Source organism: Cataglyphis hispanica, chromosome 3 (genome assembly GCF_021464435.1).
Source record: "Cataglyphis hispanica isolate Lineage 1 chromosome 3, ULB_Chis1_1.0, whole genome shotgun sequence".
Lineage (NCBI taxonomy): Eukaryota > Metazoa > Arthropoda > Insecta > Hymenoptera > Formicidae > Cataglyphis > Cataglyphis hispanica.
The window spans coordinates 12284548-12307784 of record NC_065956.1 but is presented as its reverse complement, the minus strand read 5'-3'; the positions used below and the strand labels follow the sequence as shown (position 1 = coordinate 12307784).

The 23237-nt window shown below is 42.7% G+C and overlaps 1 protein-coding gene across 2 annotated transcripts in view; it reads left to right on the top strand.

The window, feature by feature from the left end:
- The window catches only part of LOC126859220 (transcriptional activator cubitus interruptus-like), a 77780-nt gene that overhangs the window by 48341 nt on the left and 6202 nt on the right, over positions 1-23237 (top strand). For both annotated transcript variants that reach the window (XM_050610257.1, XM_050610258.1), the window contains exons 2-7: positions 16027-16268; positions 16570-16659; positions 18721-18912; positions 20315-20598; positions 22259-22510; positions 22897-23061. In XM_050610257.1, the coding sequence (XP_050466214.1) occupies positions 16027-16268; positions 16570-16659; positions 18721-18912; positions 20315-20598; positions 22259-22510; positions 22897-23061 (1225 nt within the window). The remainder of the gene's footprint in view (positions 1-16026; positions 16269-16569; positions 16660-18720; positions 18913-20314; positions 20599-22258; positions 22511-22896; positions 23062-23237) is intronic.

The following is a 23237-nucleotide window of genomic DNA, read 5'->3' as shown; positions in this document are numbered from 1 at the left end:
CGTTCGCGAGGCGTTACGATCGAAACGCTCGAGATGTTCTTACCGGTTCCATACCGCCTGAAGATTCTCCCGATGGGAATTCGAGATCGCCTCTCGTGTCATTTCGCGAAATTGAAGTTTATGAAAGTTCGTTCGCCTAATAAGGCGTAACTCTCCCATGATCTTCTCGTTTAATTGGGATTGAGAGGAGCAGAGTTGCAAATTTTTGCGACTGTGTCAGATCTTTAGATCCCCCTCCTCCCACCGCCCCGCTTGTTGGGATAAATATCCGTTGAATTTTTATCATCGTATACACGAAGCTTTCTAAACGCGCGCGCATTCCCTGATAAAAACGTTAGAAAGAAGAGACAGGGTACACAATAACACACTCAGGAATGAACAGGAAAAGAAAAATGCCGTCGAGACGGCAAGGTTACAATTTTTTGTCGCTGACTTCTGTGCTATAATAGATATCACGCGGTGTCCTATCCAGGCTACCGAGTTCGGCAGGCCTTCCACGAAGGGCTACGATTGAAAAAAAAAAAGGTTCGGTGGCATGAATTAAAGACGGCTTCTGAGTAAGTAGGAGCGCTTAAAATGCATAGGTTCCACTGCCGGGCCTCGTTATCGTCCTCAGTTCTATCTCTCATCTATCTCTCTCTCACTGCACATGCTTCCTTCCTCTTAAAATATTTCTACAATCATCGATCTACTTGAAACTCAAGTGACATAACATTATGATATTTTATTCCTCGTACAACTTATAGTAACTTATAAAGGAGCAAGATTTCTACAATCTTGGTTTTAAGCCATCTTCAATAGCTTAAAACTGAACCGAAGAGCGAAATAGTTTTCATTTTCATCTTGACTCTAGTTGAAAAGTAATTAGCATCCTCTACCACATCTATGTTGGCCAATTCTTCCTTAGGGCCTGTGAACATCACACAGACGCGTCATCCTGGTCCCTCTCAAAGACTCCTTGGGACGAATACTCGGACACGAGGATGCCCGAAGTAACACGAATGCAATCACGAGGACGAACGCATGCGCACACCCGCACCGGAGGATCCGGTCGTCGGAGCAGACATCTCTTTGTTACGGGGTCCAGTTCTTTCCTCGTCGTAGGGAAGGCTTCGAGTCAGATTCGAACCTAGTCTATTCTAACTAAAGCTGCGAATGCCCGAAACGAATTCACAATGTTTGGGCGAAATATTGAGAAAAATATATAAATTATTTTCTCAACAAAGATTCGCGTTATTTATTTTTTCCAGCACTCTGTTCCGCAGAAAATGATAACAAAATGGGAAATCTCACATGAATTTTTCATTTAAGAAAAAAAAAAAAAAGAAAAATGATAATCTCCCTCGTAAAAGCATAAATCTCCGCAAAGATAGCAACGTTGATTGCGTGGAGATCGGATCGTGATTGTTACTACCGGAACACGAAGGCAGGAACGCGGTCGGTGGGTAGATCGGAGGAACGTTGTACGCGCTAGTTAGTTAGCCACGCTCGTGTTAGTAGCCGCAGGTAGACCCGTCTCCACGCGTGGTACAGGATATACGGAGAATACGTCAGGGTCTAACCAAGGGAGATACATATTTGTTACGAGACGATGTCGCTCCTCGGCGCGGACGTGATTCGCCTTTGCGATTCGAATAAAGACCTCCGCCTGGGTGACTTCGTTTCCAGGGTGAAGCTCGCCTGGAATCGCGAACATGCCTCCAATAGGAAGACGGCGATTGACGGTCGGTTTCGAATGCGTTCAACATCCGATTCCTTTGTCTTTTTTTTTCTCTCTCTCTCTCTCTCTCTCGATCGCATGTGCCTGAACTCGGTAACTACCACTTGATAACATTCCACAGAGAATAGCGATATGTTTTTACTAATTACATAACAAAAATATGCGGCTTTTTCATCAAAATCTAACGAAACATTTTTTTTTACAAAGTCCAGAAATACTGACAACTAGTATGTTCACGTGAAATTTTTATTTTTATTATCTTATTATTAATATTTTAATAAATATTAAGAAACAGAAACATGGTAATTTGCTCTCCCCCGTTATAATACAAAATTACATTTTGTGTGCGTGTATTTATTAATATAATTATTTTTATTTATTTAATGCGCTTGATGACTTTCGCAATTAAAATGACGTTGTTTTCGCGAAGACGACTTTGTTTCTGAGATACGGCTCGTTAGAAAGTGCGACTTTAACAGCTACCAGTATGATCGATTGTCCGAGTCTCTTTAACCAATTGCGTCAATCGGGGATTTAATTGAAATTCCGATAAGGGAAATACCGATACGCACACGCACGAACTCGTTGTCGGCGACTGTCGTTTCCCGATTCGACATTCGCTAATTAAGCTTCGCGTTTTCCGTGCGCGTTGCACGAACGAATCAATTAACGATGAAAAAAGTGCGTGCGCGAGCCTCGGATTTATTTTACCCGCGTCAAATGATTTAATTACGAGGTGCGGATAGCATGATGGCGGGTAACCGCGGTATAATTCGTCGTCGGCGATCCCATCGGCCGATCGTAAGTTCTCGGTTAAGTGAAATCTGGGAATCTCCGACACGAAGACGGGGGGAAGAGAAGGAGGAGGAGGAGGAGGAGGAGGAGGAGGAAGGGGCACGATAGTGGCATGCGTCTCTCGTCTTTTAAGACTCGCGCCACTGATTACGCATCGATCGCTACCCGCGGCGCATCACCGTAATTACTCGAGTCGGGAATTTCGTAATCTCCGCCACGCGCTTCATCGGTAATTAAGGCTTAAACGTACCACCGTGCCCCCTTCTCTGCGCGCTCTGTCGACCCTTTTCCTTCCCTCCCTCCTCACCCTCCCCTTTTCACCGTGTGCGTGTTTCGCTCGTTACGTCAAGGGCGCTCTCTCGCTTTCCGAGTCTATATTCCTGGCATTGCAGTTCTTTCCCTCTTTTTTTTTTCCGATCTTTACTGGGGCACTCATTAAGAGAAGACCGGCGGCGGAGCGAAAGAGAGTCCCGGCCAGTTCGTAATTAGTGGCACTAACGAGGGACGCGCTTCTTGCGACGCGTGTACGCGCACTGCTATAAGATCGCTCGCGAAAATCAATTTTCAGTTTCTATCTGCAGAGATAATATTTCTCATTTAGCATAGACATTAGACATTAACGGATTGTATACGCTTAATTTCTTTTTTTCTCAGCGCGCGTATTGGATTATTAATTTACTTGTGATAATTGCATATTGGATTTTCACTCAAGGAATTGAATGTGTCTCGCAATTGCTTTAAAAAAGTATCGAAATACTGTAGCGTAACGTACAGAATTAAGATTCGAAGTCGACTTCGATGGAGTCTCGATCGACCAGGCCGAGAGACCCTCGGCAGGTTTCACCTGTTCTTTTTTCCCATCTCTCGAGTGCTATCTCTTTTAAAGGGCCCAACGCACACATAGACCTTCCTAGTCCAACCGGTCCACAGACATCCTATCGTGTTCAAGGTGTTCGCCTCGTAGCCGAAAAACGTTGTGAGGGTTCTACGAGGAAGAAGAAGATGGAAAGAAGGAGAAGCGATAAACATATACTTCTATAGAATATATATATAAATATATATATATATGTGTGTGTGTGTGTGTGTGTGTGTGTGTGTGTGTGTGTGTGTGTGTACGATGTACGTATACATGTGTATGAAAACAGGGACGAGAATTATTTATGATGCCTGATAGAGACGCGATTTCGAGGCAACGTTGTCTAAGAGGCAAGAGACTCGGCTTCATGCACCGGCATTCCTGTCTTTCCTTCTCGTTCTTTCCACCTTTTGCAGTCTCTTCTTCTCTTCTTCTCTTCATCCTCCTGCGCGCTCGTCAACTTTCTCACATCTCTATAGCTTGAATCGGCTTAATGACGAACAGGCTCGAAGCGAATTGCGAATTGTGTCGAAACGGCATGTTGTTATAAGCACGATTTTAGATGTATATTCATTGAGAAAAATTCCTTGTAGATACAATAATGTGGCACAGCGGAAATAAATTAGTAGATACAAGTTTCAGCTAAAACGTCATCGAAAAAATAATGTAGTTATGCTTCTTATGCCTTTACAAAAACAGAAGAATGTGAAATACATATTTATACTTATTTTCATCAAAATGTATCATTTTTTCTGTTAAAGTTTTTTTTTTATTTTAATCATACGAGTTTATGTCGCTAACGCAGCTTAACTCGATTCAATCTTATCTGCTTTCGAAACTGTTGACATTGAAAAAGTTCGAACCTCGGCTAATTGTCATCGAGGCATTAGCGCAAACTTGTTTGAAATTTTACGATGGTCATATTTCATTTGTAATCTCTGCTTTCGTATACTCAAGAATAGCTCAGCTAGTTTCCTTACGTGTTTCAAAACACCTGCTTCAGCTGATTAAATCTTCGTAATAAAAAAAAGCAATTATAGTCAAACGATACGTAATAAATAATTTGACCAGTTTAATTTCGCATACAATAATGAATAATTATCTATGGATGTTTAAATTATCGCAAAATTCTAATTATATATAATATAATATAGATTGAGATTATAAAGAAAGTACTGTCAACTTTTCTCGCTCGAATTGATAATTAAAAATAAACACGCTCATGTATGCGTGATAATCCATAAATTTATATTTTCTCATTGGTAAGGTTTGTCCTTTATTAAATAACATTGTTAAAGAGTGCATGATTATTTTGCAAATAGATTGAATCACCTGTCTTAACCCAACATATGCACCGGTGAACAGGGTGAAATGAATACAAGTGGATAATGACAGTTAAGCGTTTGCCCAAGGGAAAGTTATAAAGGTCGATTTTTAACGGTCAAGCTCGTGCACACGCTATACTTCGTGTCAAGACGATGATCTTCTTTGAACGCATTCTCAAACATCTGCTCTATCCAAGTAAATTACGTTTTCACGATAACGAAGGAGAGATAAGTGAGGAACGATCAATGACAGCTGAGAATGACATGCTTGCAAGGAACAGCGAGACTTTTCTCAAACTAATAATAATTGTTGCACTCATATATCGTTAAAGATTTACAGATTCATTTAATATTAGACGTTATCTAGTTATTAAGCAGTTTAACACGAAATATATTACTACAAAATCAACCGATCAAGAGATCAATGAATTTTGAACTAATATTTTTAACGTATTAAACAAATGTCAAAAGAGATTATTGCTAAATAACACATAATACATATCGCGTACTTCACTTTTTGTGCATCGCTCAATAATTTCTATTATTCGCGAGGAATCTTTCTAATTGTAATATATTTTATTTTCCACAAACAAAGATGGAGAGAGAGAGAGAGAGAGAGAGAGGGATCAGTACATCCATCGTAAGACGAGCGAGAGCCCCTGCGCCACGGTTGCCTCGCGAGCGTAATAACTTAATTACGCGATGCCGTGGCGGGATAACGTTCGGGTGTTAAGCGTGGGGGCCACAGAGGTTAAAGCGGGCCCCCAAAGTTTCTGCTCGCGGGGCAAGGTGGGGAGGGGCAAGGTGGGGAGAGGCAAGGTGGACGGGCCACTTTGGACTGTGGGTACTACGAGAAGCGTGGGCGTCCTGCTCTTTGGCCCGCGGGAAGTTTTTTGTGGGGCGGACAGAGCCGCATTCTCTTATTTATTACCCGGAATATTAAGTTACCCACGTTATACCACGGGGCACCGTGAGGCCCCCATGGATCCTCGCAACTATCACCACCACCACCGTTACCACTACCACGGGAGCAGCAACAACAACATTAACTTGACTGCGCTTCTTTGCATCGTTCCATTCTTGTTTCTCTCTCTTTCTCTCTCTCTCTCTCTCTCTCTCTCTCTCTCTCCGTGAAGATTGTGGATGCGAAAGGCACGGTACCCCGTGAATGTACTTTTAGTCTTCACCGAAAGGTCCCGTGGAAAGTTTCGTGGGAGGGAAGGTACACACGGAGGAGCTATCGCGAATCGGGGATCTAAATTGATTTTAGATCCCGGGATTCGATTGGCCCGCTTCGACGTTAACGCGGCGTTAATTAAGAGAGACCGTACTGCCGTCTCAATCCCCGCATTATGATCCGCTATTTCCGCCACCGGTATTTCCGCTCGACTTGGCGTTCTCATATAGTCTTCGCGGAATTTGACGTACAGAAATAAATTGAGAAGCGAGTATGAAGCGTCTCGCGTTAAAATTTGAATAGCAGAGTTCAAATGCCAAAAGGTCTACTTTACTTTGAAGATCTGTAGAATTTCATGTAAAAAATCGATTTTTACTTCAAGCCTGGCACGTGATCGTGGTTAGCCGCAGAGTCTGCGGCAAAAACAAGCGAGACTGTGGAGTGAGGAGCATAATCGAATCGACGACTTGTCACGACCACGATGGAGACAATGTAAAATTGAAAGAGAAACAGGCAGCGGTAAAAGGGGTAGAGAGCGGAGAGAGAGAGAGAGAGAGAGAGCGGAGGGAGGTAGGATGAAACAGTGTTTTTGCGTGCGCAAAACTCAGCACGACCCGACGAGACCGGGCCACAGGTATATACTATTCGCGCTAAGGTCGGAATACGAAACGAAAAGAGGCGAAAAGAAAAGAACAAGAAAGGAGAAACGAAACGAAAGCGCGGAGGAGGAGGAGAAGCAGGCGAAGGGCTTAGGGTTCGCAGCCTGTTTCGGTCGTTCATAAATCCTCCACCTTAGCTCCCTCCCTCCCTCCCTCCCTCTCTCTCTCTCTCTCTCTCTCTTCTCCTTTTTTCCCTTTCGCGCTTTCTCACACAGATGCAGCTGCGAGCGCCCACTTTACTTTCTTATCCAATTTCTTATCCTCTCCCCTCCCGCTGTCCGCGTCATTATAATTCACGGCCTCTCATTTGTTTCCCTGTCTAAGCTCCTATTCTGTGGCGAGGGGGGAAGTCACCCGCACAAAAGTCTGACACGAGAACGGCAAAGTGAAATGTATACTCGGATATCTTGCCACGGCGTTTGAGGAAATATAAAGATATAGAATACTTATATAGATTTACGTACATGTCGTAAAAAAAAAAAAATCGAGCATTTGCGATGAAAAATTGAAAATTATAATGAGATGCCAGCGAATTTAATTAATCCATCATCATTATTATCGCTTATCGTCGAAGGCAATGCGTTCGATGTTGACAACCAGATCGACTCGGAGAAATCAAAACCTCCTTTCATCGGCGTGTGCCCGGCTATATCATTCCTGCTATACGAGCCTATCTTTGAAGAACAGTTTGTTACCGTGCAAATTATCTCTGCCGTTTAATACGATAATAATCCCCCTCAGCAATGTAGACTTCTCCGAACGGGCCGCGGCGCGTGGTATGATAACGAGATAGCGTCTCTCTCGTGAATATACCGTAAATATATCCTATTCTATTTTCCCGTAACTGCGCGCTTGCTTTATTCATCGTGTCATAGGTGCATATCTACGTACGCGAGATGCGCGCAATCATTCCGATTAAAACTGAATGCACACTATGCGTTACGTTAACGAAACGTTCATATTCTTATGAGTTTCACATGTCAATGACGATCCGATTCGGCGTGACGATATATATATATATATATATATATTATTCCATTCGTAAGAACCGTATAAAAATATTTGACATTATATTGATACACGTCCGACTTGAGACACGTCGTGTCCGAGTCGCGCGCGTTTCTCGTCCCGATGGCAATTACATATATATTCCGTCGATTCAATTACGCGATCGACTTTACGACGCGGAGTTTCCGGGCGGCCTCGATACGCCCCTGGCGCGCCTATATCGCGCAGGTTGCATCCGGACCGCGCTTAGGGCTCACGCTCACGGTATATGTACCGTAATACATCGGAAAGGTGATACGCGCGCGCATCTCCTGTGTAGGTAAGTTTTTCGTGGTAGAGAAGAGCGGCAGAGAGGTGGAGGTGTGTCGACAATCAAGATTACGTGGGCGGATACACGCGCGGCCCAGCGCCGGCGGCCTCGCAGTCCTGTGTGTCCTGCTTCTTCTTCTTTTTTATTCTACTCTATCTCTCTCTCTCTCCCCCCCCCCTCTTTCTTCTCTTTCTTCTCATCTCCCCGGTCCCTCTCTCAGCGCTATCGGCCAGGCTCGCTCCCTTCCTCCCTCCCCCGCACCCCACTTGAGCCCATCTCGGTCTTCGCTCGCCACCGACGCGTAGCTCGCGTACCACGAGATATCCCCCTTTCTTCCCTCTTCCCTTCCAGTCTTCCTTTGCGCGCCACACTATTTACAATTCGCTCGGTATCGCGCGCGAGAGCATCGGGAGAGCGCGCGTACCCCCCCCTCCCTCCCTCCCCTCCCCCTCGTCCATACTCCGGATACGGCGGACCGGCTGTTTTCGATTTCGGAATTGATTCGCCTCGGTTTCGAAGTATCCTTATCGAGGGTAAGGATACTTCGATCACAATCCGATTCTATGAATATATTTTAAAAGATATGTATTTACAAGATAATAGAGAAATATAATACAAATGATAAAGTTCGATTAAGTTTTTATTTTTTTTTTTTTTTTTTTATTTAACAAACAAGGAATTTTGCAATACTCAATTACAGTTGTCAACGGTATTAGAGCTATACACGCACGTCGTTAATTTAATTAAAAATTTGACGTCGGTTAATTCGGGAATTTCTAATCGTTCCCCTCCCCCTCCCCCCTTCCCCTTCTTGTGTGGAACTGGTCCAGTGACACTGAGATCGTTTCGGTCTTACCATGTTTCTTTTCCCCTCTCGTTCCTTTTCTCTTCTTCGCGCCCGGATACGTTATAGTGGTGGTGGTGGTGGACTCTCGGGATAAATTCATGAGCGCGATGTCCTCACGACCACGTAGCGCGCTTCGAGCGCTGCCCGGCACATGTAAATGTAAAGAGGGCTTTGCGAGAAGCGAATGAACGGAGCGGAGTGCATTTTATTAGCGCGCAAAGGAGTTTGCGTGGTGGAGAGGGTGAGGAGGTAAAAAAGGGGGAACCTTGTAGGCCTCACGCTTTTGGACCTTGCTTCGCGCGCGATTACAGACGGCATTTGCGCGAGTCTTTTCGCAGAGGGGGTGATCGAGGGGGGATAAGGAATTTAAAGGGATCGCGTGAAAACGTATTTAACGCGCGCTCGAGCGTCCGCACGAATTAAATGTTCGCTTTCGGAAACTTGTTGTTTCTAAAAGTGCATCCGTGCAAGTCGCGTTCTTCGAAATGTGAAATGTTTTTTTTTTTTTTCACAACTCATTATTTTATTGTGCTGTTTATATATATGTGTGTAGAAAAGAGAATTTATAGAGTTAAAGTTAAAAGAGCAAAATTCTTTTCTTACACAACATATATTTATTCATCATGAAACGTCAAACAATCGTGAACGCGATGAAAAGCTTTTCCGAATTTTATTCGGAAAATAAGATGTCCGCGTCACGCAATTATGCAATCGTTCGTCTTCGACATCGCCGGTGGCATATCGCAGGTCCATCATTTATCCCACATTGCGAGCGGAGATTGGAGAGCGAGCGTAATTTCAAGGGGACGGAACGAAGCATCGCTTCGCGATGAAAAAAGGGAATCCGCAGTTTTGTGTCATGTTCGCGCCATGTTGTACATTAGGCGTAGGATATACGTCCCGACAGCGAAGATGAAGAGAGAGGCGGCCAGATTCGCAGGTAATTGTACGAGGCAATCATGAGCGTGTTATGGCGTTCTACCTAAAAAGCGTAACAAAACGCAGTGGCTCTTTTCTAGCTTGCTGCGCGGGAAAGAAGAGAAGAAAGAAAGAGAAAGAGCGAATACGAGGCACAGCTTAGAATCTTCAGCAAAGAAATTTTCCTTTAAACATTTGTGACGTATAAAAAATTCGATTTTTTATTCGAAAAGACACGAATTTTTCGAAGCGTCGCTCGTGAAACACGTGGATCGAACGAGTATATCCTACGTTACTTTCTCCGTGTCGAGATAAACGTCCTTCGATTCCCCGTCAATAGAGTCATTAGTCACGGCCCTCCATATGCATACCCACCATATTCGTTTACCTGCGGTCTTCTGGATGCCGATCTTTTCTGTCTGATATGAGTATCGCTGTGTGTGCACAAAGTATTATATTGTTTATTATGTATTCTCGTATTTTCCTAGAACATTATATCGTAAACACGCATTGTACTCGGTATGTTTTAATCAATAAATACATACGTAAATATTGAGAATCTATGCAATTATTCTATGCAACTATTCAAACAAGACGTATACTGTATATGGGCATTTTTGTGTCGGATTTTATATCCAAAAATGAGCACGATACTTTATAAAAAAGAAAAACGTGGAAATATTGTCGATAAAAGACACGACTCTATCCGGAAAACATTGTCTGTTTATATTTCGTAGGTCGGGGATAAAGAACGGTTCTCCCGCGCTACAAGAGTTACAACAATGAATAATTCAAGTTGCAGCGCGTAACATTTTTGCGCACAAATTACTTCGTTACTCGGCGCCTGGTCGACGACGACGTTCCCCGCCTGTCTTGCATGTCGATTTTACCGAAACCTGAAAAAAAAAAAAAAGGAAGAGGCGACAAAGAGGCGGCGAAGTTTCTACGCTGCAACCGGAACCCGAAAGACGGGAGTTTAGTAGGCGTCTCACGCACAGAGAGACGCATCCCTGTATAAAGTCGAATCCTGCTAGTAAATCGCGTGTCTCGGTGTATCGTAGCGACAGGGTAACACAAACATTCATTAAAGAGGAATCAGTTACACGTGCGTCGGAATTTTCTGTTATCGGATAAACCGCGAGCGCTGAGAATACGTACATTATGTGTTAGAGAATGAACGATTCTAGAACAGAAAGTCTATAACATTTTTCATTTCATTTTTATTTACGACTTTACACGCGCGTAATTTTTAATATGATAGTGCATTATTCGCATTATCTATGGAATAAATTCCAAGCACCTAAGGAACTTTTGTCGAGTCGGCTCGCGATCGCGATGAATATAGAGGTGGAGACTGGTCGAGGATTCGCCGCGATAAATCTAGCGGGTGGTGCGATAAATTTCTTTCGCGGAAACACAAAAAGCGCATTAACGTCGCTCGGCTATGTATCAAGACGACAAACTTGCTAACCGCGTCATTGGAGTGGAGAAATTCAATGTATGAGTAAGAAGGAGATAATTATCTGGATAATTTAACTGAGACAGTTCGTGTATTACATATGTATATAGATTAATATTCCTTTATTTTATTATTTAATTTATTCAATTCCTAATTTTCATTTAAATAACAACGTTCTTTGTGATTCTGTATTCCTCGATATCGCGTGATAAAATAAGTAATTTTATTGTCGCAAATGCGATAAAATATGTACGCGTCAAATAGAGCGGCATATATTTATCGTCCGCGACGACATAAATTTGACAATAAAATAAAAAGTAGCCTGCTAATAGAGCGGAGATCGCTAATTCGCGCATAACTTATGAGCCACGGCCTGTGTCCTCGACGAAGTATCCGAGGACGAATCTACGGCTTAAATGAATTAAACGCACGTACATGAGACGCGCGCTACGCAGCGTTCGAATAGCCTATAAATAACACTACGAGCGAACGTATAGCGCCGTTAGGCCGGATTTGCAACGAAGGCGCGGCTCCGATCGATTCGCGACGACGGTTCGCATATCGATAGCTTGGCGACCGATCTCGCGTGTAAATACCTTGATTAACGAGGCTCCACCTCATCGCAGTCGAGTTTTTCCCGCGTGCTAGACTCACTTGGAAAACTCTAAGCTTCTATCCTTCCATCCCCAAGTGAGTAATCTTATTAACGTGACGTGTTTTCCGAACTTTGTCGTTTTAACTATTACGTTTAGTGATTGTCGTTACTTTTGTTTTTAATAATTTATATAAAAACAACTTTGCAAATAAAAGAGGCTTTGAAACCTTTCACAGTGACAATATAACGATGACGCTGCACAAGAAATCTACTTTGACTCGTTGAGCTCGCATAAGGGTAACTCGAAGGGTCCGAGAGAGAGAGACGCGTGCTAAATATAAGATTATACGACTTAACCCCCTAAGCGCCAGGCAGCATGGAACTATATCTGTGTGTCCATCGAAAATAATTCCAGCTCCAGGTCCGCGACGACGTTCGTTTCACGACTTTTCGTAGTACGAGCTTAAGAAGTTTTGCCTTGGTCGTTGACGTTCTCGGCTGAGAAAGCGCGATCCTGGCGCGGGGCCAGAATCGCGACCATAGATCACCCGCGAAGAGTGTGCAGAGTTGCGAAAAATCACCTCGGGATCGGCACAGCTAAGCTACGACGACATCAACGACTGGATTATATGAGCTACCGTGGCGATCCACGAGAAAGACGAACGTGAATGGCATTGTTTAGTTCCGTTGCTTATCGCATCGATTTCGAATGTCGTCGCAATAATTCGTTAAAGAGATAAATAACGAGTATATGTAAAAAAAAAAAATTATTATTATTATTCCCTATATATATGTATGCCATCTCTTTCCTTCGATCGTTTTATCTCTTTATCTTTCGCGTCTCTTTTCTTTTCGGCGTTCGTTTGAAGCATTCATTTGTGCTGCTGTACAAAATCCACCATATGGTTTCCTTCCCTCTCTTTATCATTCTCGCAACACTACTTGCCTTCGGCAAGGCATAGCAATAAATATTCAAAGTTGAAACCTCCGTAGAAATGGCGCATGTTCAGCTTCTTCCGCCGTTGCACTTAAAAAAATTTATAACAAATAATTGTATCATTTATATGATCGCGCGATAATACAAGTTATAATAGCGGAGATTCCATAGGATTATAAAGATTTGATACAGATCTCTCATTATGGGGCGTCGTCAATTTTGACAAGTCACGGGGATTATTCGTTCGGCAAGTTATAAGGAATCATCTTACATCGATGTATAGAGAGAGGGATAAAGTCGGCCGGTAACGGCCAAATCTCTCGCCTTTCCACATCGCGCTGATCGGCTTTCGGCTCGTGTGCTTAAGCCGCATCCTTTTACCCCGTTTCGGCCTCTGCACGAGCTTCTTTTCGTCGGTCGTGCTCTTCGTCTTTCTTTTTCGAGTCGCGCGAGGAGCGGCAGGGAAACCGGGCAGATGTTCCCGGGCACCGCTTAGCTCGCCTCATTACCACGAGTCACGTTAATGAGCTTGCGAACCTTAATTCTTCACCCGACTCCGTCGTTCCCTCTTCTCCCTCCCCTCCTTCTTCCACACGGGATTAAAACAACCGAGACGTCGTCGCGTGTCTGCCGGCGATGGCCGAAATATCGCCGATAAAATTTCTAGAGAAATTCTTGTGTATTCGATAATTCTAACTATTATAAGTTTCAAAGTACTTTTGCTGTGTGGATAATTCAGCAATAAATTTCCATTTGATGTAAATGAACGTTGTATGAAAAAGTACGAAAGAGAAGAAATTAATTTATTGCGAAATTAACTGAATCACGATAAATTATATTTTCTATTAATATGATGTTTTTGGCTCTCGTTTCGGCCTAAAAATTATGAACGAAAAATGGCCTTGGAAGTCTATATTTTGAAAAACTTTTTAATCAAAAATACGACATTGCCGAACATCGCCGAGAAGAAACGAGCGCGATGGCCGTAAGAATTTCAAGAAGACTTCTGAGTTGCCGAGGCGGACGGGTCGTAGATAAAGATAGATGCGTCGGTTTCCGGCGTGTCGAGTTAACGACTCGAGTTTTATCTGTCGGTGGGTGAGGGCTGTTTCGGCGGGGACGGGAAGCTATGACGTGGAAGAAGGACGCGGACGTGCGCGCGACAGAGAATTTCGGAGATTGGAGAGAGACAGGAACGAAGAAGAATGAAAAGACAAGAGAGACTGCAAGATGTGAGAAGAGGAAGGAAAAAAAAATAAAACTTTTCTCGCACCGTACTCATTCTCTGGGTGTGGACCGTTTAAGCATCAAATCATCCAAAGAAATGATTCGAATATTTTCAAGCAATTGTAAAATGCAAATATACTGATAATGAAATGATTGATACTTGAATTCGAGAAATACATTTTCTGCAAAAAATAATTTAATTCTAGAATTTTTATACATAGTTCTCTCTTATTGGCAAGGAAATATCGAAATTGTATAATATTTCGCCGATGTTTTAAAAACTTGCAAGTATGACAGGCGCTTAAAGCAGAGGCAGCGGTGGGAGAAGGAGGGAAGCAATAGAAAAGGAAGGAAGGAAGGACAGCGACCAGAGGCTGAACCATACCTCGAGTCATCTGGCAGTCAGCAGGATTGGAAATAGACGCAGCTTGCTCTCCCTCTCTGTCTTTCTCTCTTTCATATTTTCCTTCTCCTTTTCTCTATTGAACGTTCTCAAACTCCGTCTTTTTCTCTCGGCCATTTCTCTCCCGGTGCGAAAAAAAAAAACGAAGAACACGAGCGTGCCAAATCCAGAGGCAGAGTCGACGATGTTTTCATTGTAATGGTGTCCCCAGTTCCTCCCGATTCTCTCTCAGTCGACTTTTTTATGGGATCTGCTACTAAGCAGCCTGTCAAAGCGCCCTAATTTTTGCCATACTCTTTTTGCTGCGCTGCGGGAAGAAATGATTATGTTGCTAATGAAAACGATTGTTCGCAATCGAATGATAGAGGAATCTTATAGAATTTTATAGTTTTACATAAATTTTAATTAATATCATAGTTATTTATCCATGTGTAATTTTTGACGTATCTTGATTTAAAATAAAATAAAATAATTTTTCAACGTCTTTAGTAGAACGGAAACGATGCGGGATTGAGAGATCCATCGACCTGTCAACGAGTATCGCGACAAATGTTTTAACACGGTCGACCACTGTAAACGGGTAGCCAACAGACAGTAATCAAAATCCGTGGACACTGAGCAAAGTCAAACAGTCGACCCGGTTGTCTTTACTCAGCAAACTCGTGGAAGCGCGGAGCCAATATTTAGACAGCGACCGACTCAAACATCGTAATCTGCCTTAAAACGTTACGACACGCGCCAATCGTACCTCTGTTTCTGTTCCATCCGTGATATTATTTACTTTGTCATTCGCGCGGCACATCGTATAAATCACTCTGTCAGTTAATTAAATCTTTGTATATTTGTCTCTCAATAATATTGTATTTTTTTTACATTGTACTTTTTTCTCCATCTATGATTCGATCAGCAAAGAAAATTTTACTCTCTCGTCGTAGCCTCGACCTTCGGTCGTCGCGATAACGCTTGTCTAATTCGCGCTTTACAAGCGGATCTCTTAGTAATTTATATTTTTTTAAAGCGTTAAAAAGTGAGGAACCTGTTGCCGTACAATGTACATTGGTTCGTAAGTTTGAAGCGCGCGTTGATTTAATGTTGTAAGGTTTAACACAAGCGACTTAAGCGGGCGCTTGAAAGACACAATTTTGCTCGCACGAGACTCCCGTTAACAACGGAGTCCGATGGGGAAGAACCCGGACGTCGAGAGGATCTTTGAAGGCACCAGACACGCATCGTTTCTCGATGTTTCGAGCGTGGCGAATTGCCATCACTCAAAACGAGACGCGTCGTGTCTCTCTTTCTCATGGCGGTTCGTTTCTCTTCTGGACTCCGGTTCCTTTCCTCGAAGTGAACGAGTGCGCGCATTGTGACGTTCAGTAGGGTTCGGGACAAACAAAAACGCATTATTCTATCCCCCCGCGAACAAAGTTATACTTTGATCATAGTACCGTGCCATTGACGGAAGACACCTGTCTGCGTCAAGAAGCGACGCGAATAGAAGCTTTGACGGAGAGACACGCGCCATTTGTCGCGTCTACGGAGCATGTCGTAATTTCATCCGTCAAACGAGAATGTTTTTCTTCCCCCCTTCCTTGTCGCTGTAAATCATAAACGTCTCGCCAGAAATACGTTTTGTTAATGAGATCTACGTTCTCATACAGGAAGGCTTTTACCATTGACGATTTTATCTATTTTCTCTTACAATTTCTGCGAACAATTTTGATCTCTTATTATTAAGTAGCGACTGAATGTGTCCTCGAATTTAACGATTTTTACGTGTTTTTTTTTTTCAGATTGTCCGGCAGCACCGCGATCGGAACATCCGGTAACGGCAACGGAGCTGGCAACGGTAACGCTGGCGGGGGTGGAGGAGGTGGTTCTGCCGGCAACGGGACTTCCGGCGGTGATTTTCTACGCAGAAGTCATCCCCTTTCGGAACATACGGCTCTTCATCCCGCATACCGGATCAACTACATGGACCATCTTTACCACCAGCTCCAAGCCTCCACGCACAGTCCCAACGCCTCGTTACACGGTAATTATCCGGATATACGAATAGAAGTAGACCATACGACCTATCTCCGTTACATTTCCCCTCCCCCCTCCCTCCCCCCTTCTCTTCTCTTTCTCTATGAACGACGTTGGATCCCGTAAAAGGGGCCCGCATTTCCGCCGGAAGTCTCTCTTCTAGCGTACAAAAGTGTCTTTGAATTCGATCCATGGCGCGTGATCTACCGGTTTGGTAATGACGCGCTTTACTTCCCTCTCGAGCAAATTAATATGATGTTCATTCGCCAGGATTTTACACGAATAATAATTTTTTTATATATTTCCAGGACTGGGTGGTTTGGGGCCCGAATATCTGTTACACGCGACAGGCCCTGCTAGCACTCTCGCTTCGTCCGAATTCCCGTTCTCTATCGATGGTAAGATATGCTTTTAATATATGTGTCTTTCTTTAATATATACGGTTCACGCATTTCTCTAACGTGCGACTTGAGTTATGTGTGCCGCGGCTAGCCGTGTATGTAGTGGCACTACCGGCAGGTAGGAGATCGACTGGTTAAGCGGCCGAGAGGCTAAAAGACGACGATCGAAAGGGTAAACGGGGCCTCGTTAGCCGCCACCGCCGCATAATTGAATCGACTCGGAGCGACACGACCTCATTAACACCTTAGCGCCTACCCTACAGGTTGTCTCACATTTCGTCTTCCCGCCCTCTTCATCATCTTCTCCTCTTCCTCGCTCCATCTCTTCGCTGTGCAAAATTTTCGCGTTTGATTGCGCGTATCTGAACAATCACAATATCGCGGAATATCGAACGCTCGATAAATTTTTTATTGAATTATAATAACGTCGAAATCATTGACACACTTGAAACATTGAACACTCAAATCTCGCCGTTCTTCTGCGAGAATGATAACGAGATTGATAACAAGAACAAGTCTGACCAGCCAAGCCATCATGGAACGGTTCAAATTGAAACGCTTGATCCTCGAATTAAAATACTTTAGCTACGGTAAGCGCCGTTTGAAAAGCGCTATATAACGCCGTGACATCCTCCGTATATGGGAGGAGTCGCGCCGATCGGAGTGGACGATTGTACCAATTTACATGTCTCAATCCCATGTTCGACCTGCACGCGCGAGGAAGCGAAGAGAAGAGCCTGGGACTTATTGAGGTCCTGCATCTTGCGAGGAAACGAAAGCACGATAAAGACGAGCGGGGTAAGAAGAACGTACGAGGGTTTCGTTCGCATATTCATTAAAGTCGGCGAGAATTGTTGGACACGATGCGCGTTGAGAGAGCTTTTGTCCTGACGGATGAGATGAATCCGATTCCCATAGAGACGAAGAGCAAGAATCCTGATCGTTCGATAAACCTTCTCTTTAATCATCGTTCAATTTTAATTAATGAAAAAATGACGATATAATTGCAAAGTTTTTTTTAAATATAAGAAATGACCGTGAGAGAGCAAACGGGCGATAAATCGCTCATTGAACACGCGATCGTCTCAGATCGTGCGGAAAAACCGCATGGCAATCGAGCCCGTTGCCGTCGCGTCGACCCAGTGTAAATCTGATCAGTGGCCGAATTAATAACCGACGAGGGGGAGACAAAGAGGAGAAGACCGTTGGTGCGGGTCGGGCGGGTCGCGACCCAACAGTGGGCTTCGCAAAAAAAAGAAGAGCCGAGTTCTACCCAACTGCGAGTAACTCTATACCCGTTGTGTGCGCAAACGAGCGATCAACCAAGTGGAAATTGAGAAGAAGGGTAACTTCGCTCTTCGTGCTCGTCTTCTGTGTATCGCGTTGCTCCTCAGATAGGATGCGGGGAGGAGAAGAAATGAGAAAGAAAGACGAAAACAGGTATAAGACGGAAGAAAAAGGAGTACGAAAGCGAGGTGGAGAGTACTCGCGGCTTAATCCCGTGGGTATGCCTGCAAAGGTAATGCAAGAAATCTGACGGAAAGAGAAAGAGAGAGAGAGAGAGAGAGAGAGAGCGTATAACCGCCACCATGTAACCAATGATGGTACGTACAAGCGAGCCGCCACCGCGCTCTTAAGAAAGTGGTTTGTATATTACATCGTTGTGCTGCGGTCGCAGGCAAATCGCCGCTAAAACGTTCAAGCCGCAAGATCAGCTCCCTCTCCCTGGTTTCCTCGACTCTCTCTTTTTCTCTCTTACTGCGCCCAACGTTCCTGGATCTTCTTCACTTTCCGTTCGACTTTTTTCTACGTACCTGTGATTACCACCTCAGCGATAAGTGCTAAAAATGCATGTTCCGAGAGAAAAACTATATTAGCATTTGATAGTGATAATTTTTAATTGTAAATTTTGTAAATCGTCTCAAGTCTTGACAGAAATAGCGATGGAGCGATACTGAAAAAAATAATTAGAGATTTTAAGTTTAAACTTTTCTCATTTGCATCTTATGTTTGCATCCACAAGCGTGTGTTTAAATTCACTTTGATAATTAATTTCAGCATCATCGAGACTAGGAAGTCCGAGAGCCTCGGCAATCAGAGCAAGTCGGAAAAGAGCGCTGAGCAGTTCACCGTATTCGGACAGATTCGACATCGACAGCATGATTCGATTTAGTCCAAACAGCTTAGCATCCATCGTGAACGGTTCACGAAGTAGCAGCGCGAGTGGAAGTTACGGACATCTCTCTGCCGGTAAGTAATTTTTAAAGAATAGATCGAATTACTCACTTTTTATCTCACTTTAACTCTAAAAAATATGATACAGCTCCTCAAACAATTTTATTTTTTATAAAATTCTTATGACGAAGAAAACTAAGTTTGTTCGCAAATAAACTCGTCTCTTATATATTTCAAATGTAATTTCATAAAAATTTATATATTAATGATATTTGCTATTATTATTATTATTATAATCGCTATATCACACACATTTCATAAACATTTGGATTAAGAATAAAAATTATAAATGTTTAAATATTTACGAACTTTGTGACGAAATCTCTTAAAGGAGACAAAGCTAATTCGACACAAGTATTAAATATTCAGATGTGACGATGAAATATAATAAGTAAAGTTGTTTATGATAAATCGCTCTAGTGATCTGGTTCTTTAAGAGCGATCGAAGGCGATAAACAACGAGTTCAAGGCACCGGTGGACATGAAATCATTATATAGGCGGAGGTCTTTTTGCTCGCGAGTTAAGAATGCCCGGTAATTTGTGATTAAATGAAGTAATTAACGAATTAAAATTCAGGCGGCGTGATACGCTAGTTGTTTGTCGGCGTTGCATCGTTGAATAACCGCAGGATGTAGTCGCTCGTTAAATTTGCCTTCGTTGTGTTGAATGCTATTGTGAACTACGCATTCTTGTCATCCTCTCCTATTCATTTTACTTTCGTCCAAGTTACACTCTCTAATTTGCACCACGTGTGAAAATTATACTTGCCAAAATTCGTCGATTATTTATAATTTTATTTTTAATTCAAATATGACAATTATAACGATTATAATAATAGTAACAATAATAATAAATATTATTAAGATGAATATATTTAATAAAGAATTTTTATACAGTTACATTTTCGCGAGCGTGGACGGATTCATCTAATTGTAAGAAACGAGCTTATTTGATGCATTATCATATGTATGCATAGTATAATAGTTTCTTCGCGGTTACTTGATGGTTTTGTAATAGCTACCAGAGGCTCGTGATTGAAATGCAAGCTTAGTCTACGTCCGGAAGTCCGGCGTGTCGTGCTCGGACTGTCAAGAGAACGGACATGCAGTCCGATTTCGATGTTTATCAATTATTCTCGTATTGTTGCCATATTCAAGATCGATTATATAAAGCATTCGAGCATTCGATATTTATCAATCACTGTATATTTATACGTATTATCTAACTATTCCTCAGAAATGAATATTTTCGTCTTGACTTTATTACTGCTGTAAAATTATATTTCGGACGTTATAATATAATTGTAAGATAAATATCACGATAAATAACTAAATGAAAAAAGATATATATTTACACAGTAAATTATTATACTCTCTTACACATATCAATAATTAATGAACTTGTGTTATATCGCAGCCATGAGCCCGGCATTGGGCATGCATCCCGGTATGACGCCTCATCTGCAACAGCTACAGGCTCACCTTTTGAGGAGCGCGGCCGCGGCGGCGCTCTTACCTCACGCGCATCCCCTGCAGCCGCCTGCACCCCCGCCGCCACCACCGCCGCATCCCCATTCTCACCCTCACGCCCATGGACTGTCCCCCCATTCGCAATTGTATCCCGGTGTGCCGCCTCATTCCACGTCATCGGCGACGCTGAGCTCGCACGGAGCCGTCGGGGGGGTGCCCCCGAAGAGCGAGGTAAGCGAAGGAGAATGAGTAACCGTTGTGTTAGCGGGTGCAATTAAGTCCTTACGTTTCGGCCGTGACTTTGCCCGATTGATTATCTCGAGATGCGGCGAATGTATATCGTCGCGCTCGCGGCAGACGTTGAATACGCAAGGGTAAGGAGAGCGCGATACGCTGGACCGAGAGTGCCATTCGAGCCGTTATTGCGAGGCACGATATATACACTCGGTGGCCCGTCATCGATATTCATTGGGAATAAATAATCATTCTCCTTTCGTTGTCTCTTTCGCTCGCCTTCGTTAACCACGACAGCGACAAAGCGGAGCAACTGAGACAGATGAGAGAAAAAGAAAAGAGAGAGAGAGAGAGAGAGGAAGACGGAGAAAAAGATTGGGTTACTCTCGCGAGAGGGTCCTCGGGTTACAAGCAATCTCGCGCACATATTATTTCGCTCGATTCCACCCCCGTCCCCCTCCCCTCCCACGCGCTTTTATTTTTCCTCCCGCCGATCCCTACCTCCTTCTTTTACTCCGAACATCGTCTTCCTCGTCTTTGTCTTTCTTCTCTCTTTACCGCCATCGTCGCAACGGCGCCCGTACTGATTTATTTGCATCCGCGCGCACGCTGACGTAGCGCGGCGTTTTCATTTTCTATCCCCCGCGCTCGTGCGTCCGCACACTGTAAAGTTTACCGGCATGATTTGCATCGACTTGCATTCTCTTCTCTGTGGTCGTGTTCTCTTCTTGTCGTCGCGCTCGTGCTTCTTAGCAGCGCACGGTATACGAAGAAGAATTCTCCATTCGTATTTACTTTATGGAAGACCGAGCGATATACGATAAGATTAAATAAATCATATGTTTATATCCGGTTTTTGATTGCCTATTAACAACGATGGAAGGATGGATACAGTCTCAAAGTTTTTCGACAAGCAAAACCAAATTATCATCGTGAGATATCAAAGAACTATGTTGAAAAAAAATTATTTCTTGTAATATCAACGGCTTGTATGTTATCCGTTGCTTTTTTGGCCGGAAATATGTCGCGCTGCAAGCAGAAAACTTATTACGGTATTTTTACTCTTTCATTATTAATAGTTATTGGCAAAACTAATTGTGATAACTCTTGAATGAAAAAAATTAATCATTCTTAAGAAAGTTAAATGTGATAAAACTAGAAATATGATTTTGCATTTCTATTTCGATTTCCATCGTTCCGCTTTCGAATGGCTTAGCCAATACTTGAATACTTATCGCCTGTCAACCTGTATCGCTGGTAAATGGGCGACGCATCAATGTAGAGCGCAGAGGTGGAGAAACCTGCATGCGTACGATCAGGTATTTGTAGTTACATCTATATCAGAGTAATAAGATTGAAAGAGAGAGAAGCAGAGAGAGAGAGAGAGAAGCAATACGAAGGATTTGTGACGGTTTATAAATGCGTGTTAATTAGTAGTCATGCGACGTGATTTGTTTCATTTACGATAAATCGATATAATTATTTATAAATGATCGAAATTTATAAATTCATTTTAAATTCATTTTTTCATCAAAACACTGCATTACATTTCGATAATAACAATGAGAGCTCCAGAATTACAAGTATTACATTCCAAATATTTATGATAGAAGATAGAGAATGATCCTTATTTAACACTTCTTTTTTACATGCGCAGAGTGTAGAGTCGTGTAGGAAAGCGTCGGAATCATCGACTCGCTCGGTGACAGCCGAAGCCGACACCTCGTCAAGGCGGACCACCAAAGTCAAAAGGGAACCAGCGACAACTACCACTAACGCGACCACCACCACCGCCCCACCGACCCACCCTCAAGGTTTAAGTCCAAGCGAAGATCTCAGAGACGAACCTGGTGACTTTATCGAGACGAATTGTCATTGGCGAGACTGCGGTCTCGAGTTTCCCACACAGGTGACACGCAGAAATAATCTATTTATTAATTTATTATTGTCTAATCTTTTATCAATTAATATTTATTAATGTTTTATCTCTACATTAATAAGCATCAAGAATAACACGAATAATTATAATCTCTTTATATTATAATTATTTTTTTTTCGAAGAACTTTTTTTTTAATGTAATAAAATAAATACAAATGGGCAACTTGTTTTTTAATAAAGAATGATTTAATAAACAATATTAATCTTATTGTTAGATAGAAAAAATTGAAATATCTCATTTTTAAATTATTTGGAAAATCAACGGCGTAACAATATCACCATTATCTATGATATCTTTTAAGAGATGTTGCTCATTCTTATTCGTATTAATTCATGTCCATCTTTCTTTAAACCAGGACGATCTCGTGAAACATATCAACAACGATCACATACATGCCAACAAGAAGAGCTTTGTTTGCGGTTGGGAGGAATGCTCGAGGGAGGAAAAACCCTTCAAGGCTCAGTACATGTTGGTCGTGCATATGAGAAGACACACGGGAGAAAAACCTCACAAGTGTACCGTAAGTTAAAGTACCTACTTGTTCCTTCCGAAGGGAAAGCTTCTCGTATTAATCAATTACATATACTCTGATGTGTAGAAATGTTAACAAAACGACTTTAAGTAATCTCATAAATATTACTATTCAACACACGTTTTATTTATTGCCGATTACCAGAAAAAAAATATTTTAAATAA